We start from the raw sequence: 24,643 nt of genomic DNA, 5'->3' as shown, positions 1-24,643 counted from the left end.
CCTGATGGATGAGGACAAAGATTCTCACACACCTCGCTGAGGACCAGTAACCTCTAGCTGGGGTTGGTCCCATCCTTAGGCGATGTGGGTGCCCCATAAGCAGGATGCAGGCCACCAACAAGGGCTCCTGGGTGCACTGACCAACACCCGAAATTCCTCCTGCAGTGTTTCATTCAGCCATGAAGGATGCAAGTTGCAGAACAGTAAGTGTAGTGTGGGCCCATTTGTGGATTCTTTTTTACTCAGTAAATGTATTGAGTGGATGGAATAAGACAGCGTAAAGGGAACAAGATACGAATTTAGTAATGCGTATTTAGAGATGGATACAGATGCCTGTGTGTACACCTAGAACGTGTCTGAGGAGCTCTACAAGAAACTGGTGAGGTGAGCCTCTTAGTTGGGGTTCCCCTGAGACAAGACTTTGGGTGCAGGGAGTTTTGGGGTGAGGTGATCGCAGGAAATAAAAAGGAGAGAGAAGGGTGGGAGAATAAAGCAGGGGAGGGAGAAAGACAAGAAAGGGTGCGTTGATGAGTCAGCACTCCTGGGGCTGACTGGGGCGCATTTGGGCAGGACCCTCTGAGCAGCTGTGTAGAATGCATCTCAGAACTGTCCACTGGAGGCTGGGAAGCAGGTGTATGTCTCCACTGAGCCCTGTGCCCCCAGTGGTGGACGGGTACCCCTCAGGGTATGCCCAGGTTTTACCTGTATCTGGCTGAGTGGCCCCCTGCAGCCTGGGAGACAGCAGAGTGACAGATGCCACTGCAGTGCTGAAACAAGGGGGCTTGTGACTGCCACCACAGTGGCTCTGAAGCCAGGTGGGCCCAGGGGCTGCAGGGTGGGCACCCCAGGAATCTGCTATGAACTGGGGGTGACTGGAGAACACTTAGACTTTTCACAATCAAACCCTTTTATGTGAGTTGATTTGGAAAGGACAGTAAGCCACAGAAAGCCGGAGCTGCACCTCTGCTCCTGCCACCTAGAAGTAACCTTCCATAACTTGCTTGGAGTAGCTTTCAAGCATTATTGTTTTATAGTGTAGATTTATGTAGCAGATACAACCTTGTGCCCTCGTTGTGCATCCCCACATAACACCGGCAATGCTTTCCCTTGAAAATGGTGCTAACAGCCTCTGCAGTCCAGGGGAAGCGGGTGGGCAGCTGAGTCCATTTCCAAGACAGATTTGGGAAGGCGTTATGGCTCCAGCTAGAACTTGGAGAACAGTAAGGCCCCACTGGGCTGGCTCCCACCCCATGGTGCAGAGTGCATTTATCACTGACAGCAGCTTCTCAGCTATTAAACATGGTGCTGCCTAAACAGTCACCAGGGCTTTAAATCTCTGCTCCGGGGTCACTTCCATTTTCCTGTTCACTGAGCACAACCAGACTTTTGCTTCTTAAAGAAAAGTCTATCCTTTCAGGTTGTAAGCACAGAAGTGTCCCATCCCCCCCACCTCCTCCACAGACAAGGCAGCGACTCTTCAGGTAGTGGCTGGTGACACTCACCATTCTCCTCCCCCCTGCCCCCTACCCCACCCAGGTCAGCCTTGGTGGGCAAACGGGGAGTGCAGGGTTCTGTGGCTTGGAACTCAGCTTTGGATCCACCTCTGGAGCCTCTGCTTCCTCATCTGGAAAATGGGTACATCACACCCACTTTCCAGGATAAGTGAGGATCCAACAAGCTCATGGATATAACACAGCTGCCATAGTGCCTGGCACTGTTGGGACCCCAAACCTGGGGGCTTCTCCAACATGCCCTGGACTTTTTGCCTCCTGCTGTGGCCCTCTTCCCGGGTTCCCGCCCTGCGTGACCTGTCTGCTTCCCGCTCTTCTCCAATCTCATCTGCACAAAGTCCAGTGTCTCCCATCGCTCTGCTAACATCAGTCTTTTGAAAATAAAGCTTTCATCATGCTCCTCCAGCCCCTCCCAGGGCTCCCGCAGCCTATAGGCTGAAGTCACACCCTGTGTCTGTGAGCCCTATGCTGCCTGTCCCTGCCCTGTCAGCCTGTTGTCCTGCCACGGTCACACTGCTGTCCACACTGCTGCCACACGAGCCCCAGAGAACAATCCTCCTCAAGACAGGCCCCGACAGCCCATCCTCCATGTTCAGCAGAGTGAGGGTCAGGGTCCTGTGTGCGAAACTGTCTACAAGGGCTCAGAAGCCCTGGTCCTCTGTGCTGCGTGTCACCTCAGGGGCAGCTGTCCTTGAAGCTCTGGGCCACCTCCACCCCAGCCCTCCCCCTCTTAAACCCAGGATCTGCTCGATTTCAGAACCAGTATCCCCAGGCAGGACCACAGGCTCTGGGTCAGCTGACACCAGAGATCAAATCTCAACTTTGTTTTTCACCAGCTGTGTGACCTTGAACAAGTCTGCATGCCTCCGTTTCCCCAGGAGGAAGGTAAATAGCAACACACCGCTGTAGAGTTCTTATGAGGTAAAGGAGCTAATAACAGGCTGGGACACCATAGTTCTCATTTATGGTGTTCTGTTGGTCACTTTACAGTGAGTCTGTCACTAGTCCTTACTTTGCGAGGCAGGTCAAATTATTCTTGTTTTACAAATGAGGAAACTAGGGCCCAGGGGGGTTCTTTACCCAGAATTATAGCCCAGTGCTGCCTAATCCCAAAGACCAGGCTCTTCAGAGCCAATACCTCTTCCATGCACATACCAGACGCCTGGTCCTGAGCCCTTTATGCATATTATCACATGTGTGAGCCTTGCAACAGCCCTGCGAGGTAGGTATATTATTATCATCCCCATTTCACAGATAAGGAACAGAGAGGTTCAGTAACATATGCAAGGTCACACAGCAATCAGCAGCAGAGCCAGGATTGTAACCCAGGCAGGTTGAAGCCAGAGCCCATGCTCCTAACTGCTCCTCTCTGTGTCTCTTCCCTGCTTTGCCGTCTGTTATTTCACGTGATCCTCCCAACAACCCCTCAATGCAGGTAGCATTTGCCTTATTTCACAGCTAAGGAAACCTGGGTTCTGACCCACCCCTCAATGCAGGTAGCATTAGCCCTGTTTCACAGCTAAGGAAACCTGGGTTCTGACCCACCCCTCAATGCAGGTAGCATTAGCCCTGTTTCACAGCTAAGGAAACCTGGGTTCTGACCCACCCCTCAATGCAGGTAGCATTAGCCCTGTTTCACAGCTAAGGAAACCTGGGTTCTGACCCACAGCAGGTGTGAAATTAAACCAAGACACAATGCATTTCCAGCTGTGAAAATAAAATGGCTCAGAAGTTTCCTCAAATTCTTTCTGCACTATTACCTTCTAGAAAACCCTCTCATTGGGGGATGAGGCTGCAGCTACCTTAGTGACGTATTTCTTTCTTCTCTTCCTAGTCCATGCTGTAACCACACAGACTGTTCTGCAGACTCCGGGCTTGTTGACGGGCAACGGATACCTTAAGGAGGCCACAGATCAGAAACAAAATCAGGCTGCAGAGTACCAAGAAACCTCGCCTAGAATTCTGCTCAGTGGTGGGGCTTGGGAGAGTGCTGGCCATGTGCCTGGCTCTGTTTGCAGGAACTGCACCAAACACCTTGGGAATCCCTAGGGAGAGGACCTTCTGGCAGTAGACCAGCAAGACAAACACTGCAATGCATGCTGTTGGCTCCACGCCCACAATGAAGGAAGGCATCATTAATTGAGCAGTGTTTTCTTTACCACAGAGGCAAGGTAAGGCCTTAGGATCCTTTGCAGAACAGTGTTCTAGGCAGCACCTATTGATTAAAACTACATTTCTCAGCTTCTTTGCAGCTAAGAGTGGTATATGATAACATTTTGGCCATTGAGCTATAAGCAGAAGCATAGTATGGTATTTCTGAGACATCTTTTTAGAGGGAGACAGTGTGCCCTCTTTCAGCTCTTCTTCCATCCTACTACCTGGAATGTGGGTGCAAAGGCTGGAGCTCTGGCAGCCATTCTGGACCATGTGGTACATTTGGGAATGGAAGGCACAAACTGGGAAGGTAGAGCTGCAGGCACAAGGAGCCTAGGGCACTAATCACCTCATGAAGTCCCACAATATCGTTGGACTGCCTGCTTCCAGATTTGTCTTAAATGAGAGAGAAATGAACCTTTATTCTTGTTTAAGGCTTATATTATTAGGGACTTTTGGCTACACAAAATCAGACAATTCATACTGACACAACTCTAACCCCAGTTCACTCCCCCATGTATATGTCCGGCATGCTCTCCAATTTGCAGGCCCCTGAATCTACCAAGCTGCTTCACACACTAAGCCTGTACCTGCTACATGCTGTTCCTCTGTCTGAAACATACTCCCCCCTCCTCTAGTTGTCAAACACCAACTCATTCTTTAAGACAGCTCAACTGCTCTTCTCTGGGAAGGATTCCAAGGTTACAGGGCACCCACCTTCTGAATTCTCATGGTACGCTGGGTCTCCTGCTCAGGTGTAGCCTCAATCACCCTGTCCTGTAATTATCTATTAGGTTGGTGCAATAGTAACTGCAGTTTTTGCAATTATTTTTAATTATTTTAAGCAGCAATTACTTTTGCACCAACCTAATACATCCATAGCTGTCTCAAGAAGCTCCTAATAGCAAGGGCTGTCCAAGATTCCCCATGGGCCCGGGCAGTGAAAGCATAGCGAATGTCCATAGAAAGAATGAACAATACAAGAGTGAGTGCCTGGAGGGATCAGACATTCTACGCTATAAAAGCTCCAGCAGCTGCTACAGCCAGGGAAGGCTTCCTGGAGGAGGAGGGGTAAAGAGTGGCACAGAGCATACTAACTCAGGCTATTGGGCCAGGCTACCGCCTATGGCACAGAAAGCAGACACTGCAAACCCTTAAGAAATTGTTATATGGCTTAATGGAATGTCTCTAAGATAGTCCCTAAGCCTCTCTGAGAGGTCATGGCCCCCAGCTGCTGCCAGTGTCTGGATCACCAATTGGGAGTGATTGACAGGGCAGCTGCCTAAAGGAGCTCCAAGGCCCCAGGTCAGGCAGGAGAGGGGTAAAGCATTGTTGGAAGCTGAGCTTACTCTGTGCTGGTGTTGTATAGCCATCTGGTTTGGGTCAGAGGTCTCCAGGGACAGGTTTGATTTATAGGCGGGTGTAGCTGTCCAGGCGGCATGAGAGGAGGGCACAGAGAGGCCAGGGCAGGGGTGTGGGGGAAGAGGAAGGCAGGGCCAGGCCCCTTGAGGTAGGGGCCCCCTCAGAGGCTGAGCAAGCACTGTGCTTCTGCTCTCCACCTCCGAGTGCCTCAGGTTGCTTTTAATAGGGAAGCATCGCAAAAGCAAGTATTGAAAAAGCCGAGAAGTCTTCACACTGTCTACCTGGGGCTGTATCACAGTCTCTTGTTATCTGGGAGAGGACGGGATATCCACGTGAGCTCCATCCAGGAAAGCCCTGCCTCGGGCATGTGCTCAGCTTTTCATACTGACAGGCTCCCTGACCTCTCTCTGCCGTTATTAGCTGCATTTTACAGATGGTGACACCAAAGCAACAGCCCAGAGAGTCCCACAGCCTTGAATGGCAGGGCTAGGATTCAAACCTCAACTTTCTGCATGACTTCAGAGCCTTTTCTCTCTTCAGGGCCTCCAGAGGCTTCTGGAGTTCAGAGGAGGGAGAGGGAAACTGGGGCCAGAGTCCCACGAGGAGGAAGGAGCCACCGAGAAAGCTGTTTGGGGACTGGTCACTAAGAAGGTGGCCGTGCCTTCCTCTTTTCTGGGTTATAAAGCCCCACAGACCCCCTCCATCCACCCAAATGTGCTCCAGCAGCTCAGAACAGAGCTGTTAATACAAACGGATTTTTTTTAGAGGACTTGAGAAATGAAGTGGGCATCTCTCTGAGCCTTCAGAAAGGATAGCTTTAGGCAGATGGAGAGGTGGGCTGATATCAGGCAGGGAACACAGCACAGGCGAAAGTGTGGAGGTGAAATTTGCCTGCTGAGATGTGGCTGCTGGCCTGAGGACTGGGGGGGCTGTGCTCTTGTGGCAGAAGCTCTGAGCAGCTGGCCCTGGTGAGGCAGGCCACACACAGGGCACATCTCCCTGGGTCTGCCTAGAGAAAGGAGCGCAGCTAAGATCCCCCTCCCTGGGGCAGAGCCAGCGATGGCCTCTTTCCTGGCAGGAGGCTGAGAACACAGGGCCCAGATAGGGCTGATGCCTTTCTTGTGTCTTCTGCTGGACATGTCCTGGGACCAAAAGAGGCAGCACCAGGCTTCTACTGGGGGTGGTGGGAGATGGCAGCATGGGACAACAGTGTGTCACTCGAGAAACCAGAGCCTGGTTCCCATGGGCCCTCCAAAGAAGCCGGGGGAAGCCAATTACCTGGCACTCTGCCCCTCTAGCTCTTTGCATATGTCAGGTGCCCCCACTGTCTATTGAGGGCACCTGAGTCTCGGGGGGCAGTTCCGTGGCTGGCCCAGATCACACAGCTCAGCAAAACCTGGCCTTAAACCCACATCTAGAGAAGTGCAGACCATCACGCTGAGACTAAGTAAGGAAAGCAGAGACCCCACGGGGCATTTCAGGTGCTTGAAAACCCTGCTTCAGCTCATCGTGATCAGAGGGAAGATACGAGGGACAAGAAAGGAGACCTTCAGGACATCCTGAAAGGGAACTCCCCTTTGAACCTGGGAATCAAACAGACTAGGGTCCAAATTCCAGTTCTGGCCCTCTCACAGCCTCGATTTCCTCATCTATGAAATGGGGATATTAACACAATCCACTCAAAAGGAATTAATGCAATAGCATATTTACATAAAACAGTTTGGAGCAGGGAGATGTTCATCAAATGGTTACTCTGACTTATCTCTACCACCAGTTTTGTTGGGAAGTACACCAATTTTGTGGTGGGAAAGATGGCTCTGGAGGTATTCAAACTCCCCTCCCTGTGTTCTGCAGGTCTGTGATGGGGACTTCATGAGAAACCAGAGCCAGACCTGAGCAATGAACCCAACCAGGGCTGGTATGCAGTGGGCGATCCATCACCAGCAAGTCAGCCAGACATGTCACCTAGGAATGCAGATGAAAAGCGATTTCAGCCTGGGGAGGGACCCACATCATGAAACTAGACACCAGGCTACTTCCTGTCAAGCGCACACCGGTGTGAGATGCTGGCAAAGTCCAGCTCTGGCCTTTGACCTCTGCTCTTGATTTGTTTACACATGGCGAGGCCGGGGTCAGAGCCGGAGATGGGCCATGGGTTCAGAAAATGACAACCAGACCCAGCCAGACGCACACATGTACCAGGGACAAGGAGAGTGTCCAACAGCTCTCGGAGCATGACGACATACTGGTGAAAGGTCAGGAGGTCAGAAGGAAGGAGAAAGAGCCAGCCTAGCCCCACAGGCGGCCACCAACGCTGCTCTGTTCCACTGTGGTTCGACAGCCCAGACAGAAAGCCACCTGTGTGTTCAGGGCTGTGGACACGGGAAGAACACCCTCATCCCCTTCTCCAAAGAGCCTACTGCCCAGTTGGAGAGAAGGACGGGAACCTCTGTATCTTCAAATCACAACAGAGGGCAGCCTATGATGACCAGTCAAAATGAATAACCCAGTGTTTGGTGAAGCAGTCACACACGATCTGGGTCATACCATTTACAAAGGGGTTTGGAGGGTCTGATTTTATTCCTTCGCCGTAACAGCCCTCTTTCTTATTCAATGGGCTCAGGGCCTCACCCAAGGGAGGGCCATGGACCCAGCAAGGACATTGTTGCTCCTGACCTGAGCCAGCATCCTCTGGCCAGTCGTGTCAAGCACGAGGCTGCCCCTCCCCCCACAGGGCTCCTGCCCCCGCCCTCTCCCCGCCTCCCCAGGTCCTCCACCTCAGCATTCCCGGCATACCTCCTATCATTGCCCCCCACCCCACCCCCCCTCCCCGCTGTCCCCACCCAGGAACTCTGACATTCTGTAAGGCTTCTTGGTCCTGTTGCCCAACTCCCTTGAAAGGGGATCTGCGCTGAATTTTCTTCCTACACCCACCTCCCTCGAGCTGGGCCTCTGCGGCGATGGAGCACTTGAGCATGGCCAGTGCAACTGAAGAAATTAACTAACCTAATGCTAATGAATTTAAACTTAAATGTCAATAGCCAACGTGGCTGGCGACTGCTGTATTGGACAGCACAGCTGCATCAAAGTTCTCATCCAAAACATTCAGATGTGCAGACAGGTTTTCGATATTAGACACCAGTGAATAATGGAGACTCTTCAAGGTCATCTTGTCCAATCCCCTCCTTCTTATGATGGAGAAACAGAGGTACAAGAGGGGAGGTGACTTACCCAAGGTCACATAGCTGGTGGCCAAGCTGGACCAGGTTTCCTGACTCCCAGTCCAGTGCTCTTTCCAGGACCTATCCCTCCTCTTCCCTCTTTTGCACCCAACATCAGACTCTGGGTAAATCAACTTAATCCAGGTGAAGAATGTTTTTTCAACTTTCACGCATATGAACAATCCATTCGGGCAAAACATCTTGAAAAGCCCAGGAAGGCTGCCCTTGCCAGCCAAAAGGAAACGAAAGTCCTCAACCCACCAGGTCCCTCGTGGGTGGCTCGCCCAGCCTGGAGGTGACAAGTGCCCAGGCCAGCATAGGCCTGCCAGAACCTTGGGGTTCCGCCATGCCAGGGGACAGAGGGGAAGGCAGAGCCCACCTGAGCAGAACACACTCTGGTGTCCCCTTCCCAGGGTACAGCCATGAATGTGAAGTCATAGCACAGTGGACAGTGAGTGGCCCAGGCCTCCGCTAAAGGTGTGGGGTGGGCTCCAAGCCCTGGGTCACCTGCCCACACCCCAGATACAAGACAGTGTGAACCACAAGTCCCCAGCTACCATGCTGCTTTCAACCCATTCAGTAGCCTGAAAACACAAAAGAACAGCATGGGGTAGGGACTCACCGAGGCCACACAGGGCTCCTGCTCTGTAGAGGATCCTTCTCTAGGCTGGACTGCTAGGTGGTTCTTGGTAGACCTGTGGAACACTACGCTTACACACACACACACACACACACACACACACACACCCTCTAGAATTCTGGAGCAGTGACAAGGTGTAAAAACAAAAGATGGGGTTCAAATCAGCTCTCCCACTCACAGTGTGACCTGGGCAAGGCTCCCAAACTTTCTGGGCCTCAATTAACTTATCTGCAAAATGGAAATGGCAATAGCCATGTCTGTCAAAGGCCACCCTCCCCAAAGTTCCAATAACAAGTCATTTTGTAAAACCAGGCGACATGTCCCAGTGGAAAAGAAACGTCAAACATAGCTTCTTTAAAATAAGGTTGTTTATGACTTTTTCTAAACCAGGGGATGGACTGAGTCTGAGAAATGGAAGGAAATGTCAGCCCCTGCTGCCCTGAGCCTCACCTGTGCCACACGCAGCCTTGCTGGCCGCCATCTTGGCCACAGACTCAGCCACTGGTCCCCAGGGACTCACTCTTCCCCCAGATCTTCCTATGGCTGCCTCGCCTCATCACGTAGGTCTCGCTCAAATGCCCCCTCCCCAGAAAGGGGGCCAAGGCAGCAGCTTGGAGACACCCCTCCCCCATCCTATCCTCCAGTTTTGTTCTCTTAATAACATTGAACTCTATCTAGATTTACCATAGCATTTATTTGGGATTTTCTTTCTGTTTCTTTCTCCCCCTCAATTGTCATCATAGTATTCCCAATGCCTGGTACATGAAGATGTTAAAAAAATAGCCATTGAGTGATTGGCTGACTGATAAAAAGCCTCTCTTATCATGACTGTGGCTCCCCAGCAGCCTGTGGGCTCCAAAGAGTGGAAAGCGAGCCTGCTTGCTCACCACAGCAGTCTGGCTCCTGGCCCAGGTTTGCAGAGGGCAGGCCCTTCACAAATGCCAAGTGAAAGAATAAATGGCTGGTGTCACTGTCTCTCCCCTGCCAGTGGGCAGAATGGCCAATGCAGGATCATGCGTAGCTGAGGAAAGAACAATGGCTTCTTTACACCCAGATCAAACTGGTGGCTGTGGGCAGGGTGAGCTAATTTCAATGTCCTATTCCTAGGTAATTGGAAACCTCTCAGGATTCCCTTCCCCAAATGTTTCCCTGAAAAGCCTCTAAACTCTTTCTGTTTTGTGCAGAGGCTGTGGAAAGAGGGTGCTCTTTCCCAGGGCCTCACCCTCCACCCAAACGTACTGTGCTTTTTTCATCCTGCTCTGTGGACTCCGAGTTATCCAGCCATTCATTCAACAGATGCTTGCTAGAACTCAGCACGTGCCAGGTGCTAGGACACAAGAGCAAAGGGGACAGCCGAGCTTCCACCGGCGGGGAGAAATGCAGGGACCCAAGAGGACTCCCGACTATACCTATGCCATCTCGGGGGAGCAGAAATGGCACACACAAGAACACACAGCTCCCAGAACCCTGGCTGAGGAACTGAGTTTGGGCAGCACTTCCTCACAACTCAGGTAAACCCTGAGGCGCCCTAGGATGCCCCAGGAGGAAAAGAGTGGAATAAAGTAGCCTTTCCAAACTCGGCCCCCAAACCTGACACTGAGGCCACATGGACTAAACATCTGTTTCCTTGGTGCCGGAGCTGATAAGGACAATAGTCAGGTCCCCTAGGCCTGATCCAGTCGAGACGGGCAGCCCAACCCCTGCTCTGCCTGGACCGCACTTCCCAACAATAAGTTCCTGTAATCTGGGACGTCACTGCTCACCCACCTGCACCCCCTTCCTATATGACCCTGTACCCGCTACCACCCCAGCAGCCTTCCAGCCAGGCGTCCCACACAGCCAACTCCCAGCCAGTGCTAGTTGGTGGCATGATCAACCAGGAAGCTTGTAAACACACACACACACACACACACACACACACACACACTCCAAGGCCCCTGGTTAAGTAGGTGAGACAACTGAAATCTGAAATCTATGTTTTCTGGACTCTCTCTGACAGATGCTGATGACCAGGCAAGTGTGCTAGGTGACCAGCTTCAGGGCTCCCTACAGCTCAGGGAACCAGCGGGTAGGCCCCAACCCCCAGCCCAGAGGCACCTAATCAGAGGGCCCGAGGGAACCTCCGCCTGCACCTCAGAAGCACTGAGCCTATCAGCGACTCTCAGGACTTTAAACCAAGGCCTGGGACGATAACGTGCCAGCCAACCGTGAGGTGGAAGCTGTCAGGGTGCAGAAGTCGGGTCAGGGCCACGGGGGGCTAACAGCAAGGGGCCCCCACATTATGAGGGAACAGAAAATACAGGCGAGGTCAGGAACAGTTGGGCGGGGCACCCCTGGAGCAGACCAGCAGTTGAGGAGGCAATGGGGTGCCCGAGCGCTCCCATTCCTGGATCCACCCCAGTCCTCATGCAACCTTAGGCTCCCCCCCTTTCCTGAGGATGCTTGGGTCTTTTGGGTTCTGCACAGCCTCCAGTTGGGCTCTTGGCTGTGACTCTGGTCCCTCACTCCAGAGGTGGCCACCCTTAGGGAGAAGAACATGCCCCTTCTGGCACGGCCTAGACATCAGGCAGAGAGCTGTTATCTAACTCAGTAAACACCAGAAGCCCTCTTGCTGTCACCCTGGGACGTCTTCGTGAAATGCATTTTGAAGGAGGAGCATCAACAAACAGGGCAAGATCTGGAATTTGGCTGTGGATCCAAACGGATCAGCTCAAACGCTTCTACTTAAATGATTCTGAGCCTGGACGACGCTGTCTTTGCTGGCAGCTCTGGCCCCTCGCTGCTTCCCAGTGGGGTCACTGGCCTTGGAGGGGGGAGAGATGAGCAGGTGCCCTAGCAAGTGTGGTCTTGGGGGCCCATGATGGGGACGCCTGTGCCCATTGGCGCTCCCAGCAGTCGGGTCACAAAGCAAGGCTCACAGCTCTATTTATAGACGCGGCCGCCAGGAAGGATAAAGAAGTGGGGAGAACCATCACGGCAGTATTTTCCAAGCTCACGCTGTCTCAGCTTAATTTCATCCCAAGCAAATAAATCATTAAGAAGCCACCGAGTCCTGGAAGATGTGATGAAGAAGGGCCATTAATTGACACAGCCTTAACTTGAATTATGGGAGGCCGCAGAAAAGCGGCCTTATCAGTGTCTGGGCTAGGCCGTAACTCACACTAACCGGCCCCTCGCCTCAACCCAGGGACAAGTCTGGGAGAACCAGCTGGCTTCCTGACCGCAGGCAAACAAACGCTGCTGCCTGCCTAGCGGGCCATTGCTCTCTCAGTCATTTAAACCCCCTCCTACAAATCTGCTCATGGCTTTCCCAAGCTGCACCCCCTCAGCTCAGCAGCAATTCTATCAGCGGGGGTGAGAATGCACGCAGCTTGGCTGTACTGTATTTAAGGGTGTTTAAATGCTGAGGCAGGGGGAGCTGCTGTTGCCAGCTTTGGTAAACCTTCCTGCTAAACACAGGAAAGCTAAGGCCCGAGACCACCCACAAAGCCACAGAACACTCCCTGCGACCGACTGGTGTGGCATGGGCATGGAGGTTAGAGGCGTGAGCCCTGGAGTCTGGGGCCTGAATTCAAGTCTTCAGAAGGCTGCTTTCCAAGCAAGTGCGGTGAGCGGGCTCCTCCTCTCCCTCAGCCTCAGTCTCTTCGAGTGTGAAGTGAGAGGACAGTACATGCTCCTCATCCGTGGGGATTAAATGAACTAATGTGCAAGGGGCGCTTACTCGCGTTTGTACGGATCTCTGAAGGTTTAAATAAGATGATGCACGAGCAGTGCTGAGCTGAGTGTGTCTCGCCTTTTGTAAGCGCTCAATCAATGACTGTTTAACAAAGAGCTGTGCCTATTTGTGGTAATCCCTTCCCAAACAAAGTGGGTCTCGTGGGAAATTCATGGATAATAGTGTGGATTTACTTGTGTTGACCTTGATGGCAACTGTGAGAATTTGAGTTCCAGGACACATAAACTGAGTCACGGGGCAGCTGGGGAGATGAGAACAAGAGGGATGTGGGGCTGGATAGGAAAGGGAGGGGATGCAGGAGGTGCCAGTGGTGCCCTTGCATCAGCCAGGAAGGAGGGGTGGTGGGCAGAGTCAAGCAACTCAGCTTTGTTGGGGCGGGGGATGCGGGCCATTTCCAACAAAGGGTCCGCACACCAAGGATGGAGGAAGAAGCAGATGAGCTTGGAGGAAGAAGCAGACGAGCTTGGATGCAGCATCAGAGCAGGTGGACGGTGGGAGTAGGGCTCACACCAGGTGTGTGGAAGCCTCGCCCTACGCCCAGCCCTCAATGGGCAGCGTCATGGGCGTTACCTAGAAGCTTGTCAGAAATGTAGAATCTGGGGCCCCATCCTGCCTTACTAAGTCAGAATCTGCGTTGAACAAGACCTCCAGATGGTGAGAAGGCACATTAATGTTTAAGAAGCACAGCTGACAACAAGTCTGGGGGGTAAGGCCCATCATTGCACCCACTTTACAGGTATGATGAGTTAGAAACTTCTGCCCAGTTCATCCAGGTAGTAAGTGGAGAGACCAGTTATCTCTGGTCTCTGGTGTGCTGAACCCGATCATTCTATGGCCTGAGCTGGGGTAGGGACAGGGTCTCGGGCATGTGGGAGGCATTGAGAAGCCAAGGAGGGTCTTCATGTGTATGTATATGGGGCTGGGGGAGCACCTATGTGAATTCTGCTCAAGCCCCTTCACCCACCCATCATTCTCCTCCTGAACTCCAATGTCCTCCACCATCTGCGTGGTGTTTCTTCAAGACAGACTCATAAACCGCATTGAATTCTTTCTCTCTTGTTTCTAGTGCGGTACATTTTTCAAGGGGGATTGGAGGCCTGGGGTTTAATTAGCAGGTGACCTTGGGCAAGTCCTCCCAGCATTCTGGCCCATTCAGCTCCCACCTAAAACGGGGGTCTTGTACTGGCTGCTGGATGGCCTCTATTCCAGCCCCAATGCCTGGCGCCTGCCTTCGCCCTCTTTCCAGGCCCCTCTTCCCTCTTCCCTCTCCTCCAAAGGTCCAGTAGCAGCTAGCTCACAGCCAGGCCCAGCAACATCTGTTCCGAGGCAGACGCTACCCCTCAGCCCCACCACGGCAGCAGCTCATCCCCACTATACACACGTGGGCACCGCTGGTGGGAACGCCACCTGTTTGGACATCCTTGCTGAACACAAGCCCCCTGGGAGCTACAAAATACTTGAACCAGACATTTAACTGGAAACTGCCCAGAGGGAAGGCTAAACACTCCCAGCTCATTTGTGACAAACTCAGCGTGGCCTTTGAACCTCAGATGGCATTTCTGTCGTGCATCTTAAAGAGCAAAGAGTCAGAAACCTGCCCAAACCCATGCAGTCCCTGGTGTGACATCCATCAGATTTCCCAACGTGGCCCCAAATTTAATAACAATAATTATTTCTACATTGAATAACGCTAAGTAATTCTACCAATCTGTGGGAGCTGTAAGTCATAATCGGCAATTTTAAAACCTACCTTTTTCAGAACCTACTATGGGTCAGGTCCTAGCCCAGTCACATCCTATGTATTATCCATAAACCTGGTGCCTCTGGCAAAGGAAATTTCTATTACTATTACAAATGAGGAAACTGAGGCTCAGGGATGAAGTGACCTGCTTGGAATCGCAGCTAATCAGCAGCCACGTCAGGACTGAGTCCAGGGCTGGACGACCCCTGAGCCCTGGCTCTTCCCATGAAGAGTGGCTACCCACACAGTGGCTCTCAAGAGAAAGATGGCGGCAGCGTATTATTTCCAATGTCCTGTCCACGTCCTCATCCTGATGGGCTTGGGGTTCAAAGCCCCCTTCCTGCAGGCAGGACTTCCTGGATTGAACCTACTAATAACTGGGTTAATTGTAAAAAAAAAAAAAAACCCTCAAAGCAGGGCCACGACGTCTCAGTGAAACGGTTTTTCACCTGAAAGTCTCTTCCTTTCTTCAGAAAACAAAGGGTAGGGACCAGTTTCTGAATGTCAAGATCCTGAATTGAATTGCTGGGCCCATTATGCAGGCTCTGCTTGACCCAGGTATGGGGACAGATGTGCTGTGCATGGTACACAATGAGAGGTGGGAATGGGTCACTCAGCGGTCAGGCTGTCAAGGCAGCGGCAGCTGACAGCCAGGTCCCCCCGACCTCTACTCCAGCCGAGCGTGACTCAGGCCCTGCTGTGGAGCAGAAAAGAAAAGCTATGCAGGTCGTGGGAGGCCAGTACATTACTACGCATTTACTGAGCACCTACTATGTACTCTGCTCCAAGGGGTGTTATGGGAGAAGGCTAAGATACAGTCCCCACCTCAAAGAACTACCACTTTTAGCAGTAGCAGCCGCAGCAATAATAACACATTTAATGTGGACCTGCTCTGTGCACGTAAGGGACCCAGGGGCCTTGCTATGCTGACACACACCCTACTGTAACAACTGACTGGATTATATAGCTCAAAAGATCTTAGTCAAACAATGTGTTTGAATTCTCCTTAATAGGAAATGAATGCGATTATTTTACTGTATTTTAACTAGAAACTGAATCATTCACAAGCATTCATCGGGTGCCCAAGATGAGCTCAGCACTGGACATGCTCCAATTGGCAATGCAGGATAAGTACAGTGATGTCAACGGCTCCCTTCCCCCATGTACCTACTGTTAGGCACACGGTGGACCACGCTTCGTTTCTCTATCAATTCTAATACTCACAGCAACCCTGCAAGGTACATATAATTATTCCCACTGCACAGATGGGGAAAACTAAGGCTCGAGGATGTTAATTAGCGAGACGAGGACAGAAATGAAATTCAAATCAAGATCAAAAGTTTATTCTCAAAGATCGGAAACTGCCTAAATGTCCCAAAAACAGGGGTTGGAATAATTAAATTATGATACCGCCATATCGTGGAAACCCATGCAGTTGTTAATAAAGAATGAGGCATGGGAATGCAGACTGGTGCAGCCGTTATGGAAGGCAGTGTGGAGGTTCCTCAAAAAATTACGAATAGAATTACCATATGACCCAGCAATCCCTCTCCTGGGTATCTACCCAAAAAATCTGAAAACATTTATACATAAAGACCCGTGTGCTCCAATGTTCACTGCAGCTTTGTTTACGGTGGCCAGGACATGGAAACAACCTAAATGTCCTTCGATAGATGAATGGAGAAAGAAGTTGTGGTATATATACACAATGGAATACTGTTCGGCGGTAAGAAAAGATGATATAGGAACATTTGTGACAACATGGATGGATCTTGAGAGTATGATGCTAAGTGAAATAAGTCAGGCAGAAAAAGCAGAGAACCATATGATTTCACTGATATGTGGTATATAAACCAAAAACAACAAAAGGACAAGACAAACAAATGAGAAACAGAAACTCATAGACACAGACAATGGTTTAGTGGTTACCAGAGGGTAACGGAGGTGGGGGGTGGGGGGTGGGGGGTGAAGGTAAGGGGGATCAAATATATGGTGATGGAAGGACAACTGACTCTGGGTGATGAACACACAATGGGATTTATAGATGATGTAATACAGACTTGTACACCTGAAGTCTATGTAATTTTACTAACAATTGTCACCCCAATAAATTAAAAAAAAAAAATGAGGCAGCTCTATGTTATGTTAATCATAATAAACAATCACCAAGATGTATCAAGGGGAAAACGAGATGCAGAGCAACATTTGTGTAAAACTTCTCTGTCATAACATTCTGGAAGGACCCACGAGAGACTGCTAATGGTGGTTACCAGCAGGGGGAGGACCTGGGGAGCTCTGGGGTGGGGGTATCTTACCCGATACCCTTTGGTAGTGTTTAAATTTGCTGCCATGTGCAGCTTACCTTTGAAACATAAATGCATCCACACTTTTAAGTCCCTACTCTGTCCACTTCCCCACACATGCCTCTTGGATCACCCTCTGTGCCCTGAGGAACTACCTGGGGAAAGAAGGCAGACCCATGTGGAAAGTGATTAAATGGGGGTGAATGGAGGGAGAACTCAGCACTGCACTGAGGGTGCAGGGCACAGAGCCCTGGGCTGAGGGCTGGAGATGTCAGGGCAGAATGATAGGGCAGGGAGGTGAAAGGGGGACCAGGCCTAGACCTGAGTCAGGCAGGATGAGGAGCTGAGTCCAGATGTCAGCAAGGCTGTGAGCATCATGCCACCCAGGAGACGCACAGGAGTGGAGCAGGAAGGTCGTGAGTTCGGCACAGACTGGGAGGACGGCTCCAGCAAGGGGATGGTGTCCTTGCTGTCATCCGGGTAGAAAACTCTCTCTCGCTTTCATCAATACCAGAAACCTTGGCTGGCCGCCAGTCTCCTCTGCTGAGCCATTGCGCCAATAAATACTTGTTGGCAGATCAATTAAACCATCTAGGAACTCGTCTGGAAATACAATTTCCCCGGCTTGAAGCTGGCGGACAAGCCCTCTCTGCCAGTTAGGCCCAAGATCCTATGGTTCCCACTCTCCACGCCCCAGAAAATCAGCCCAGGACACCGACACCTGCTCTGTGGGCTGAATGGAGGCAGAGCTGGCCCAGGCAGCAGGGGGCAGGGCACAGAGTGCTTATGGTCTTGGGGTAAGGAAGCTCCGCTATGTGTCAGTTGTGTGGGCAAACTCTTCACCTTTCCAAGATTCAGTTTCCTCATCTATAAAATGAGAATAATGACAGTCACATTGCCTCAGGTTTATTGCATGGACCAAAAAGATAAAATAAAATGAGTGAAACACTTGGCTCAGGGCATAGAACATGGGCGGTATCTTTAAAAAGTGTAATTAGTATGACCCCCAAATGAAAGCTACTCGGGACTCTCAGCCTGCCTGTCTACGTCTGTAGCTCCTCTCCACTTCCGGTGTCACTCTCGCATCACTCACCACCCAAGAACTCCAAGACATGCGACAAAGCCCATCTGTCAGCCTTTCTGGCAGCTCTCATGGAGAAGAAGCTGGGAGTCTGAGCCTAGGAGCCATTCCTGAAACCAACCAGAGCAGATTCCAAAGGTCTGGCCTACCCCAGGGGCTGAACCTCACAGCAGTTGGGACATTTTCAGTGACATTATCCCTGTTAGCAACCAAAGCCTGCCTGATTCACAGCCACGGCTGGGGCTGTCTTTATGCAACTAGCTTTTCAAACACCCTGCAGAGCTTTGTGCTGAGCCAAGAGCTTTGAGGGCTGGAGATGAAGCTGGTTGGGAAGAGGAAAACTACAGGGACAGCAAGCCTCTGGGCCTCACCCAAAGCCAGGGCTGAAGGAAAGGGTCCCACCCTTGACTGCACCTGGCGGTGGAGTAGCCTCTCCTGTCTTATTCTGCAAACATCTCCACGAGGGGCCCACTGGACCAGTCTGGCTCAGTGCAAGTTCTGGTTCCCCCAGTTACTAGCTCTGTGACCTTGACCAACTTAATCAAGCTCTCTGTGCCTCAATGTCTTCATCATAAAATAAGATGATAATACAGGTGTGATCTCGAAGAGTTGTTATAAAGGTTGAGTTACAATTTGTAAAGTGCTTAGAATAGAGGCCAGCACAGACTGAGCACGGTACAAATGTTAGTTTTTAGTGGTGTTGTTACTACTGCTGTCATTTTTTGGGCCCTGGACCCCGTCATCTGGAGACAGCTTGCCCACTTGTCAGGCCTCAGTTCCACTTTTGTCAGCTTACTCAGGTGGCAGAGCCCCTGGGTGTCCTGCAACTCTTTGCAGTAAACCCAAGATGCTGAGCGGTTTCACTTCACAGCAGAGTTGAAGAAACCCATTTGCAATAGAAAAATGCACTTCCAGGAGCTCTTGCCCTCCACAAACACATACATCAGAGTTAAATGCAGTTAATCCTTTCTAAGTCTCGCCTTTACAGTCATAAAATTTCAAAAATTGAGAAAATGGCAGCCATTAATTTGCTTCCTTCACATTAGAAGAGAAGCCTCTATTAAGGCCACTTTTGTTTTAATCCATAGGTGACCCCTAGGACCCGGCCCAGCTTACTTAGTTAATGAAAGCAGTGAGCACCGAGTGCTGTGTTTCTGCTCTGTGACAGCGAGCTTTATCACACCCATTTTATAGAAGAGAACAGTGTGGTCCAGAGAGGAGGTCATTGTCCACAGCCTCCTGGTGAGTGCTGGGGTCCTTGGAGGGGCCTTGGGCAGAGTTCTGCCCCCATGATCTTGTGGGGAACCAATCCTAGAGAGCAGCCCCATCTTTCTGCTCCCCAGCCTGTCTCTAACTGCTGTCCCCCACATCCCAGTAGGGTCTGAGTTTGGGGACCTGCTATCATTCTACAAACAATGTTGGCTCAGAATTCTTCTTAGTCATAGAACCCCATTTGGGTCACATTCCCTGCCCAGAGACTCCCTAGGGTCAAACCCTGCCCAGGGACCCACTGGTGAATATCAGCCCAGGTCACCAGGGATAGGCATCACGCAGTCCTTTTGCAACCAACACCTGTCAGACTCGACTGCAGCCTGTCCTACAGCCTACCCTGTAGCCAGGGCTTGTTCCACTAACCATGGGCCTCTCGAAGCCCAGAGAAACTGAGCCTCACCCCCTCCTTTTCTGCAGTCACAACCTGCCAGAGATAGAGAACATTACTCCTATTTGGAGAACAGGTCAGCGCCATAGCAGGCAAGCCAATCCTCTTGCCAAGTGGGAGATGCCACAGGCTCACATCACATGACACCCTGGTCTCCCCTTGACTCCTGGATGGGCATTCCAGCTTCAGCCAACCTGAAAAATCACTGCCATTCGGGAGGAAGATGGAACACTCCAAATTTCAGTCTCCCCAACTTTCTCCAGCCACCTGAAGGATCCAAGAGCTCAAAATGCCCCAAACACAACTGTCCTTTCCCACCCAGATTCCCACCCTGCAACGCATCGAGGACACCATGGCTTAACTGCTCCCAATCCTACCACGTGTGGGGGAGCCACTGGCTGCCACCTTGTTAGCACCTTAGCTTTGCACCTGAAAACCAAGCAACAGATTATACCCCAGTGTGAATCAACACCCAAGAGGAAGCCCACCTTGAGGGCCCAGCTGTTGGCTCAGGTAGCTCCCACTGGGTAGGAATGTCAGGCTTTAATCCCAGCTCCCATATTATTGGTGCCACTGCACACGATCTCATGGTAGCTATGAAAGGGACTTGATGATGTCTCATTTTATAGATGAGTCGTAAGGCATTAGAGTGACTCACCAATGACACAAAACCACTGAGCACATGAGATGAAGTTGGAAATACTTGTAAGTCACGTCAGACTCCAGAGCCTTGGTACACCAAATCCACCCTTCCAGTCCAGTGATCAATTCTGACAAGTAAATTTTCCAATTACGTTTTAAAAGATTGGTGTTAGTGTTGGTTTTCTCAGCACTGGAATTTGCCTGCTCACCATGTCTATGAGGGATCCAGACATTCTCTACAAAGCACTGGGATGACTAAACTAGCCTTCTCAAGACACTCATCCGCGCCTCGATTTAACCAGATAATCAGAGAAAACAGCACAGCATTGTGCTATTCAATGGCGATCAAAGTCCAACAACCATGCAAGTGAAATATGAGCAAGAATGTCACCAATCATACCCAAGAGCTGAACATACCAGCCACTGTCTGTTGGCCTGCCACCTTGGAAACGGTCAAGCCACCTTATGCTTGCATACGTGTAACTCTAACTTGAGTAAAATCTCGTTCTTGACTTCTTTTCTGAAGTGTTACCCTCAGAACCCCGAGTAAAGGAGGATGCATGAGTAAAGAGTGGGCTTTCGGAGGCTGACAGACCTGGGTTGGCGCCGTTCTGGCTCTCCTTAGCTCCGCTCTTCAGTTTTCTCATCTCTGAAATGGGCAATTACATCTCTCATTTAAATGAATAAACTGAAATTCTGGCTTTAAGCGCTCGCCTCCGTGAGCTTCGTCAGGACATTTGTTTGGACAAGGAGTGTCTGCAAGTCTACAAATTCCCACTCATCATCTCGGGATAGGTGGCCACCTGTCCAGAGGACACCCTGCCTTCCCGAGTGGCTCCTTCCTAAAACTAATAACTGTTTTCTGTTACTATGACTTTTAAGCTGCCTCCCAGGACAATTGTATGTATCAAATGAGAGGAGGCTTTAGAGTTGTCAGAGGTCAAACCCAGTAGCCTGTGGACTTGTCTGCAAGGTTGTTTTGTTGGCCCACGTGGTACTTTCAGCAGCAGCGAACTTTAAAATTGGGATAGTTCACAAAATCTAGATTTCTGGGTCCTCTTGGAAAAATCAGAAGATTCTACAACTTGCAAGCTCTTATTCCCATGAGGTGGTTATCAGCTAGAGAGGAGAGGCAGCTGCCCCCTTTGACAGTTCACGAAGAAGAGCTAGAATTCGGGTGCTCAGTCCTTGCATACAGAAGGTACAGAAGGTGGTCAATACATGATAGCTATTACCATTACTTATGATTTATCCGTAACTCGGCCAAATTCAAGTGCAGGGCTGGGACCTTCTACCTGCCACTCTCTTCTTGCAATGAGCATGAGGCTGGGTACATACAACACATCATTTGGCATAAACCTTATATAGACCGAAAGAGTCATAATTTGTGTCAACACTAAAAGCCTTATTAGGTGCCACTCACTGTTGTAAGCACTTCACATACATTATTATCTTATTTGAGCCTCACAATAACCCTGGCCAAGATTACTACATTGTACCACTTTTGCAGATTGGGAAACTGAGAAACAGCCCAAGGTCATCAGTAAGCCAGCAGAGGAGAATTAAGAACCAAACCCAAGAGCCTGGTCACAGAGTCAATGTTCTAATCACTCTGCACATGGCAGCATAGTCCCAAGTGCTGACGGAGGATAGGGTATCACCTGCCTCCCACCCCCTTCCCCAACTTAACTCCTCTAGGGACAGGCAGGCTCTGAAACTCTCTGCCCCCTCCCGCCCACTGTCACCCCCACCTGGCAGCACTTACGGTCAAGGCCATTGATGTAGCGCATGGTGACTTCACAGTGGCCCCACACAGCACTCACCACCGGGTACAGTTTCTTGCCCTTGAGACCACGGAAGGCCACGCCCAGATACTGGCCATCCACGACGAAGCTGAGCGTGCCCTCGTCCATATCCAGCACTACGAGCAGTGAGTCCGGCAGTGCAAAGGCCTCCTCGGGCCCCAGGAAAGCCGGGTAGGCCACTCCGGGCCGATTCTTGCCATCGTGGTAGAGGCGACTGCGGCCCAGGTCCCAGCCCCACGACTCGGCGTCACTGCCCACCAGCGCTGTGTAGCCCACTGAGTGCAGGGGTGCCCGAGCCGTGGCCACACCCACTACGGCATGGGTGCCCCGCTGCCGAGCCGGCCAGTGGATCTGCCAGGCATGCAGGCCGCGGGCGTGGCCCACCTTGCCACGGATGCCATCAGTGCTCTGAGCCACTGGATGCCGGTGGAACGTGAGCCGGTCATCATCCTTGACGAAGACATTGAGTGAGCGGTCCTCGGGGTTCCATGCATGTCGCAGCTGCACAGCCAGCCCCGCCGCCGGCATGTCCAGCAGCTGGTCCAGCCGTGCTGGCCTCCCGGTCTCTGCTCCCCGCAGCTCCCGCTTGGCCGGCCGCAGTGCCGGCTCTCGAACCTCCACTGACTTGAGGCTCCCTGAGAGCTTCTGGCCCATGGTTCACTGCCAAGAGGGGCCACCACTGCAGGCCACTGCTACCTCGTGGGAGCTGCCACTCCCTGCAGCCAGGGATGGGTCAGGGGCCTGGAAACCAGGCTTTCAGACGGTACACCTCCACAGCCTCTACCAGGCTGGGGCAAGGGCCCAAGCTCCTGGAAGGAAGCAAAGGGCACGGGTTAAAACAGCAGCACCAACAGCCATTTATGCCCATGCCTTGGCTGAGTGCTTTGCATACATTAATAATAATGATTAATTAATATAATATCAGGCACTTACCTTGTACTTGCCATATGCCAGACACTGTTCTAAACAATTTACATTTATTAGCTCATTTAATCCTTTAGACCTCCCTATAAGACATATACATTGTTATTCCCATTTTATAGATGAGAAAACTAAAAAGCAGAGAGAGGTAAGTAGTTAAGCAAAGCCCCACAGCTAATAAGGGACTGAGCCAAGATTCAGCCTGGGCATCCCAAATGAACCATTTCCCTTTGGAGGGGCAAGCTCTTTCTTTGGGCATATAAACAGCATTAGTTATGGACAACCTCCCCTGAGGCAGAATCCTAGTTTTCAGGGAGGAGGACTCACCAACCAGAACCCAGCATGCTTGGGTGGGCCCTGGCTGTGGGTTGAGATGAACAGCTGAGCCCTGCAGCCCATCTAGAACAGAGGCCTGTGCCCTCCCCACCCTGGCCTGAGTGCTGCTAGGCTCAGAATAACGTCCCCTGAGACAGACCTAGAGGTAGGTGTTTTTCATTCTCTGCTCAGCCTGGCCATGACCTTCCACCCACACAGTGGCACACGCCCAGCCAAAGTGCAAATGGAGAGGGAAGGAACCCTGCAGCCACACAGCACAGGCAAGGATACTGTGGATTTCTTTCTTAACCCTCCTATTTTATTCTCACCTCCCATTTTCTTTCCTTTCTATGGTCAGACCCATAGAAAGGAAAGACCCTTTAGCTCATGCCAACTCCATCTAGAGAGCTCTGGAAAATGTTTAATTTGGAGGACTACCAGAACACATAAAAATTCACAACACTAGACAGTTCTAAGATAGAAGAATAAAGTTATGCCTTTTCATATCCCAAATCACCCAAAATAAAGGAGAAAGAGAAACAAATGCAAATTCTATCTCTGGCAAAACTAGAACATATTTGTAACTGGAACCATGACTTATAAAGAGAGGCTGCCAAAAACAGTAAAGGACTGCCAAAAGCAGTGAAGATCAAACGGGGTGTGAGAAAGCACCTACAGAAGACACCTGTGGCTACAGATCTGGGATAGAGTTGGCAGATTTCTCTTAGCTGGCGCTCCCTGAAGGAAAAAACCAATGACTCCTAATCAGCAACAGTGGGAATAGGGTATGTGGTCTGGCAGTGGGAGCTGCCTCTGACACCCAGGTCACCCAGGGACATGGACATGGACATAAGGCCACCATCTGAGGATGGGGTGGGCTCTCCATGGGAAGGTGAGCGGGAGTCAGGGGAATAGAGGAGGAAAGAGGAAGCAGGGCTAATGAAGAAAACCACAGGCCTGCCTTCTTCACAGGGAGCAATGTGTTGGTGAGGCAGAGCCAGAGAAGGGCCTGAATTGGGGAAAGCCTATAGCTGTGGATCTCTGCTGTCTGGGTAGAAGCTAAAAGAAATCACTGCCACAGTCCTGTGAACAAAGTTACCATGAACCCGGCAGCCATCTGCTCTCCTAAAATACTTCCTGGCACCTCCTCTGCATGCACCCCCTGCAAAATGCTGATCTGAGAAGTTTCGCCTGTTTCAAAGAGGGACCAGCACACAAGATAGTCAAAGATGCTAGCGGAGAAATAAAAGAGAAAAAGAACAGAAAAAAATATATATGGTAAACAAAGAAAACTCACCTAAAAAAAAAAAAGAAAAACTGTCACAAAGCAGGTAAAACTTGTGACCAAGTTTGTAAACTAATTTTGTAATCACTGATTTCAGAAGGGAGACGACTTAGTATAGATTAAAAAAAAGAAAAAGATTAATACATTTTACACAGTTATAAAGGCTCCCAAAGAACTAAAAATAAAATACAAACCTTCCAATTGTCAGAAGGAATACAACACAAAATAAAACTGACCATAGCATGAAAAGATTTTGTTTTAAGAAG

The 24,643-nt window shown here is 50.8% G+C and overlaps 1 protein-coding gene across 1 annotated transcript in view; it reads right to left on the bottom strand.

The window, feature by feature from the left end:
* The window catches only part of SPSB4 (splA/ryanodine receptor domain and SOCS box containing 4), a 76,823-nt gene that overhangs the window by 38,950 nt on the left and 13,230 nt on the right, over nt 1-24,643 (bottom strand). Inside the window, exon 2 of the mRNA XM_019747450.2 lies at nt 21,817-22,665. Coding sequence (XP_019603009.1) covers nt 21,817-22,510 — 694 coding nt within the window. The 5' untranslated portion in view covers nt 22,511-22,665. The remainder of the gene's footprint in view (nt 1-21,816; nt 22,666-24,643) is intronic.

The sequence above is a fragment of the Rhinolophus sinicus genome, linkage group LG10, assembly GCF_036562045.2.
Source record: "Rhinolophus sinicus isolate RSC01 linkage group LG10, ASM3656204v1, whole genome shotgun sequence".
Taxonomy (NCBI): Eukaryota; Metazoa; Chordata; class Mammalia; order Chiroptera; family Rhinolophidae; genus Rhinolophus; species Rhinolophus sinicus.
This window is presented reverse-complemented; position numbering and strand designations above follow the sequence as displayed.